The sequence below is a fragment of the Zonotrichia leucophrys genome, unplaced genomic scaffold (genome assembly GCF_028769735.1).
Source record: "Zonotrichia leucophrys gambelii isolate GWCS_2022_RI unplaced genomic scaffold, RI_Zleu_2.0 Scaffold_652_28463, whole genome shotgun sequence".
In the NCBI taxonomy this organism is placed as follows: Eukaryota; Metazoa; Chordata; class Aves; order Passeriformes; family Passerellidae; genus Zonotrichia; species Zonotrichia leucophrys.
Genome location: NW_026992857.1, coordinates 1 through 6976, shown reverse-complemented (window position 1 = coordinate 6976; position 6976 = coordinate 1). Strand labels below are relative to the sequence as shown.

General features: G+C 48.7%; 1 protein-coding gene across 1 annotated transcript; it reads right to left on the bottom strand.

The window, feature by feature from the left end:
* Nucleotides 1–725: 725 nt before the first annotated feature.
* LOC135441899 (olfactory receptor 14J1-like) lies at nt 726–1661 on the bottom strand. The gene has a single exon (XM_064701455.1). The coding sequence runs from the start codon at nt 1659–1661 to the stop codon at nt 726–728; it is 936 nt and encodes a 311-aa protein (XP_064557525.1).
* Nucleotides 1662–6976: the final 5315 nt, after the last annotated feature.

Below are 6976 nucleotides of genomic sequence, written 5' to 3'. Positions count from 1 at the left end.
TGCACTGGGGATGGATCAGCCCCTGCTCTGCTGCTCCTTCCCATCTGCCCCAGGGCCCTTGCAGAGCCCCAGCCATGCTGTTTGCCCCCAGCCTGCCCACGGCCAGCCTGGGGCTGCTCATGGGGCTTTTCTGTGCTGAGCATTGGCCTGGGTGTGTTCTTGAGAGAGCCTGGGCAAGGAGCCTGGAGCCCCCAGGGCCTGGGCTGAGGCGTCAGCGCTGCCCCAGCAGTGCCCATGGCCTGTCCCTGCTGCAGCCCCGGCACTGCCACCCCCAGGGCTGTGCCCGGCCCTGAGAGCACTCAGGCCCTGCAGCAACACCAGGGCCACCAGGGTAAGCAGGGCAGGGCCACGGCAGCAGCACTGGCAACACCAAGTGCTGCTGCTGCTGGGCACAGCTGCTGGGCCAGCACTGATCTGCCCCCAGCTCTGCACACAGACATTGCTGCTGCAGCTCCAGAGAAGGCAACAAAAGGGCATCTCTGCAGAAAACTTTGCTGGGAGATCCTTTATTTCCTTTAAAGCCACAAGGAAACCAGCCTCTCATTGACACAGTCTGTGACCATAGGGAAGGTAGAGAGAAACAAAATGGGAAATGGCATAAACAGTGACCTTTCTTTGTAGACAAGATTAAAAAAGTAAATAAAAGAAAAAACCCACAACCAAATGAACAAGAAGTATCAAAAATTACTTTTATTACAAATGATTGGCAGAAATTGGCCAGCTCTTTAATATTTCCAAAACCATCCAGTCAGCAGTCTCCTCATAGCAGCCTTGAGCTCCTGGTTCCTCAGGCTGTAGATGAGGGGGTTCAGGGCTGGAGGCACCACCGAGTACAGAACTGACAGGGCCAGATCCAGGGATGGGGAGGACATGGAGGAGGGCTTCATGTGGGCAAACACTGCAGTGCTGAGGAACAGGGAGACCACAGCCAGGTGAGGGAGGCAGGTGGAAAAGGTTTTATGCCGTCCCTGCTTAGAAGGGATCCTCAGCACGGCCCTGAAGATCTGCACATAGGAGAAAACAATGAACACAAAACAACCAGAACATAAACAGGTAGTTACTGCAATGACCCCATATTCCCTGAGGGAGCTGGTGTGTGAACAGGAGAGCTTGAGGATCTGTGGGATTTCACAGAAGAACTGGCCCAGGGCATTGCCATGGCACAGGGGCAGGGAAAATGTATTGGCTGTGTGCATGAGAGCATTGAGAAAGGCACTGGCCCAGGCAGCTGCTGCCATGTGGGCACAAGCTCTGCTGCCCAGGAGGGTCCCGTAGTGCAGGGGTTTGCAGATGGACACGTAGCGGTCGTAGCACATGATGGTCAGGAGGAAATAATCTGCTGAGATGAAGAACATAAAAAAAAAGAGCTGTGCAGCACATCCAGTGTAGGAGATGTCCCTGGTGTCCCAGAGGGAATTGTGCATGGCTTTGGGGACAGTGGTGCAGATGGAGCCCAGGTCGCTGAGGGCCAGGTTGAGCAGGAAGAAGAACATGGGTGTGTGCAGGTGGTGGCCGCAGGCTACGGCGCTGATGATGAGGCCGTTGCCCAGGAGGGCAGCCAGGGAGATGCCCAGCAAGAGGCAGAAGTGCAGGAGCTGCAGCTGCCGCGTGTCTGCCAGTGCCAGCAGGAGGAAGTGCCTGATGGAGCTGCTGTTGGACATTTGCTGTGCTTTGACATGGGATCTGTAAGAAAAGAAATCAGTGAATACTTGGGTTTGGAGAGGATTTTAAATATCCCAGCACATCCTGGAGTATGTTTCCCCCCTCTGCCTGCCCAGGGCTCTTCTGCCTGGAGCTGTCCCTGCCAGCAGCTGCTTCCCTGTGCCCAGGGCTGGGCCCTGCAGTGCTGCCAGAGCCCAGCCCAGCCCTGGGGGCTCAGCTCTGCCCTGCAGACCCCTCCCAGCTCTGGCACTGCCCAGGGGCAGCTCTGGCTCTGCAGGCTCTGATGGCAACATCAGAGCAAACAGACACTGATGCTGCCTGTGAGGGGCCCTACAGTATTTCTGTCACTGCCTGGTTTATTAATATCTGAGATAAATATTATTTATCTTTCTCATCTGAACTGAGAGATTAATATCTCGGCGCAATTTCCCATCCCGGCAACCCAGAGCTGTAGAATATAAAAGCAGGATTTTCCCTTTTATTGCAGCCCCTGCCTTGCTGTTCTCCCTGTATAATCCACTTGGAAATGTTCTGCAGTTTTGTGTCATGCTGGGAGCAGTCCTGAACAATGCAGCCCCCTCCCCTCAAAAGGAGAACACTTCCAAGCCTTACCAGCTGTCTCCTCCCACCCAGACCTTGTCCCCCTGTGCTGGGAGCAGCTGCCAGGGCTGGCTGAGAGCTGTCCCTGGCAGGCAGCAGAGTCCCTGCCCCAGCACAGCGCCCTGGGCTGCAGGACCCTGCTCTGCACGACAGCCCTGGGCAGCCCTGGCTGCTCTGCACAAGAGACAATCAGAGAATGTACTCACAGGGTCTGTAGGCATTGGGATGTTCCAGCTTTAGGAGATGGCTCCAGGAGCTGCAGCTGCATTGTCCTGCAGCCAGAGGTTCCTGTGCCAAGGGCTGGCAGTGATTGTGCCCCAGGCACTTCTCAGCACCTTCCCAGCCCTGACTGATTGAAGCTCTCTGTGCCTCTGTGCTGTGCCTGGGGTGGCTGCAGGCAGTGCCCCAGCCCTGCTGGGCTGGCAGAAGAGCTGCTCATCAAGAGAAATGTGCTTTTGAAGCTCTTCTTGGTTACCAGGAGCTGCCTCTGTGCCAGGAGCCCAGCCCAGCTCAGCAGCACAGACACAGCACAAGGACTTTAATGAGCCTCTGGGGCTTTGTGCTCAGGCCCTGAACATCAGTCCCTGAGAGGGAGCTGAAGAAACCTCTCCAGAACTCCAAGTCAGAATCCAACTCCAAACTTTCTTGGACTTTTAATGGGTTCCACTGAGAGACATGACTGAGAAAGTGTCCCCAGGCCCCAGGCAGAGCAGAGAACTGTAGGAAGTGATGACAGGTGGGGACAAAGAGAAGCCAGGTCTTGGTGCCCTGGGGCACAGCAGGGTCTGTGCCACCAAGGGCTGTGAGGAGACACCTTGTCCTGAGGCACTGGGGCCTCCTGGCACAGCCCCAGCCAGGCTGGGCACTGTCAGCCCCTTGTCCTGCCCTCAGCATCCCCCCTAGCCCACATCCCAGTGGCCTCAAGGATCTGCTGGAAGGAGTCCCTGGGAGCCTTGCTCAGCAATGGCCCTGGGGGCTCCTTAATGCTCCCTGTAGGGACTGCAGATTTGTCAAAGGACTTTGGGTTTGGCTTTTGCCTTGGAGTCTCTGAGAGGTTTCTGCAATCATGGCCTCAAATTATCTGCTGTAATTAGTCCCTGGAGAGGCTTTGTGAGTAACAACACTCAGTGGGGCTCATTAATACTTCCGGGGTACTTTATTTTTTTTAAGGTATTTGCTTTTTCCCTTTTGATGCAGACTCCGTGAGAGGTTTGTGAAATCATGGCCCAGTTATCTCCCTTTAACGAGTCCCTTGGAGGGCTTTGTACTGACACTCAGTCGGGCCTCATTAATACTTGAGATACACAAGGTTTTCTAAGGTACTCTGGATTTTCCTCCTACACTGAGTATCTTAGAGGTTTTTTGTGCAGTCCTGGCCTCAATTCTCTCCTTCAAGTAGTCCATGAGGAGCCTGTGTTGGGGATGGACCTCAGTTGGACCATTCATGGTTTGAGACACTTTGGGGTTTTCTTCTGACTTTGACCCTGGAAAGGTTTGTGCATTCTCCTCTCAGCCCTGAGGTTCCAGGGCTCAGTCCAAATGCACCACAGGGCACATTAGGGTCAAGCACTTCCTGACAAAACCATGGCTGTGCCTTGATTTCCCTTGGTCTAGTGCAGTTCATCAGGAAGATTTGCTTTTAAACAGTTTTGGGGAAATATTTAAAATATCTTCTAAGAAATATGTATTCCTATAATAAAGGGGGTCTTTTATTGCTGTTCTTATCATACAAGAGTGATTGCAGCATTCTTTGATTGATATTGATCCAGATTATTCTCCTAAGGAGGTCTGGCCAGGTAAGTGAAGTTGGACCTTGAGAGCTGACCCAGAGTGGACTTTCTTGCTTCCCCAACTACATTCCCAACCCCATGTGAGAAAATTTTCACTTTCCAGAAGTTTAAATGGTTTGAAAAAAGGGTTATCAAAATACATCAGAAGACTGAATAAAGAAAAGAATACAGCACCAGGAGCAAAGGATTCAGTCACCATGTACTCATCTCGAAAAATGGATGCTCGTCTTTACACCTCTAGCCCTTCCCAAAGTCTTGTCAATCAACTCCTTCTTTCACTGTCCAGTGGTGGAGATCACTGTCTTACAACCTTGATTGGAGGTCAGGTGCTGCCATAGTAAAAGCCAACCCTCCCAAATGCCCCAACTACTGAGGCCATCCTTTGATAACAATGCAAGGGTGAGGGGAAGGATAACTATGCATCTACAAAACTTCTCTTAATATATTTTAATAGTCACCCTAATTGTGAAAATCAACTTAGAATTACTCATCTATAACAAAATCCCCTTTTCTATAGTCATTTAATTCAAAAAATTAAGTAAAAAATTTTCTCTCTTCTTGAATGAGTCATACCAGCATCTGTTGATATGGCAAGGACAGTGGGAATAGGAGAAAAAATCTCAGGTTTTCCTTAGACACAGTTATTTGGAATGGAAAAAAGGGCATCCCAGAGGTCCAGTATATCTTTGACTCCCATCTACCGTGCCTATGTGGCTGCTACCCATAGTTGGTGTTTCTTAGGGGGTGAGTACAGAGGCCAACTCACTACTGCCCTCCAGTCCCTGTTGAATTAAAAGACAACTGATGAATTATAGAGGTCAGGTATGGCCTTTTGTCCCTGCCTTACCATGCCTACAGGGTTGCTACCCTTAGCAGGGCTATGGGGCCTTCTTGGTAGCAAACAAAGGGGCCAACCTGGTCTTGCCATCTATTCCTTGTTTGACTTTAAGGATGCTGTCCCATTACTTTTTACAGTCCCTTGGTGTACTTCCCCTCAATAGATGCTGGTAATTCTCACCCATTAATACAGGAAGAGTGCTCAGCTGGTCGGTAGAAGCTTGACTACCACTTTTTGAGCATCTTGGTGTTTTTCTGGTTGTCTCTCAGTCTCTGCCTTGAGAGTCAATCTTGTTACAACCTGACCTAGGATGCTATACTCCACTCTTTGGGTTCTTTTACTGGGCCTTTGACTCTGTTGCAATGAGTCCATCCACGCTCTGCAGTTCGCACGGCCGATTCGGTGGTGAGCAGTACCTGAAAGGGACCTTCCCACTGAGGAGTTAGAGCCTCATCTCTCCATGGCTTGATCGTCACCCAATCCCCAGGATTAATATTATGGATTCTGAAATCCAGGGTGGTTAGTTTGAGGAATTGCCCCTTTATGTCTTAGCCCTTCTAAGGTTTGTGCTATAGACATAACTTATTTCTTGACATTGGCTTCCCCTTCCTCATAGGCAGCAACCTTCTGGGGTGAGGTCAGGAAGGGCAACCCAAACATCATTTCATAGGTGACACCCCCAGATTGACTAGGGCTGGGTTCTAATTCTTAATAAGGCCAAAGGGGGAATTTTACCCATGACATTTGGGTTTCAATCATTAGCTTAGCTAGACTCTTTTAAGAGTTTGATTCATTCTCTACAAACCCGACCGGAACTCTGTGGATGCCATGGATGTGTATTTCCCATTTCACCTCCCAGGGCCTCAACAACTTTCTGCAATATCTTCAATGTGAAATGAGTTCCCTGGTCTGAATCAAATCCTGTTTGCCATCCCATATTGGGGAATGATTGATTCTATTTATTGTTTTACTTACGACACTGGCATTGGCTTTCACAGTGGGTATCACCTTAATGAGTCACATGATCTATCTATCACTGGGAAAAAATTTCCACCATTGTACCTGGGGAAGCTTGGTAAAGTCTACTTGGATGTTTTGAAAGGGCTTTAAGGCGAGTTCTTGCCCCCCTGGATGTTTTCCTCATTTATTTTCTTATTCACTTGTTGACATATCATACCTGTTCAGTTACTTAGCTATTCCAAAAATTCTTATGCATACCCAATCCCTAGAAACTGATCACTTAGCACTTATGTATCCCAAGTGGTTGTTCCATGTATGCCTTCAAGCATTTTCCTGACAAAAGGTTTATTGAACATTTGTTTCCTATTGCTAATCTCCACTTCCCTTTGTTATGTTTCTTGGTTCCTATTTTAAGGAGTTTTCCTCTTCTGTCCCACTGAATACAGGGACTTTTTGCATTTTCCCCCCATGGGGGGTAAACATTATTAGTTTTTCCCGTTCTTATTCACTTGCATTTTTTACTTCTAAATTGGCTAAATTGTTTTCCCCCAAACCTCCTGTGTGTGTCGCCCCTTTTTTTTTTTTTTAACATACACCACCACATTTCCTCTGGTGACTGTAAGGTTTCTAAAACTCTTCTAAACCAAGTTTTTCATTAATCCCCTTTCCCTTTAATTTAAATAGCCCCCTCTCTTTCCCCAAATTTTTCCAAGGATGCTCTACTCCAAAACATATTTTGAGTCCGATGATTATTCCCCTTTTCTTGGCTAATATTTCCCCGAGCTCACTTTTGGGCAACAACTCACCCTTGGGCTGACCAGGGGAAGGTAAAATTTCTCTTTTCTAGGCCACTAACCTTTCATGCACTATAGCATCCCCAATACCCTGTGTCCCTTTATTACCCGTGAAGATCCATCGATGTCAATCGTTTCCACCTTGGAGTGGTTATTCTGTTGGTCCTCTCTTACTTTATTTTTATAGTATATAACCTCTAAGCAAATATGTATTATTCCTTCTCCATACAAAAACTGGGAAGGGTTGAGTTGGTTATCATATTAGCTCTAAAAACAAAAAATTTTATTAAGATGGCTTCATACTTTAGCATGAGGAATCATTGAGCCATTTT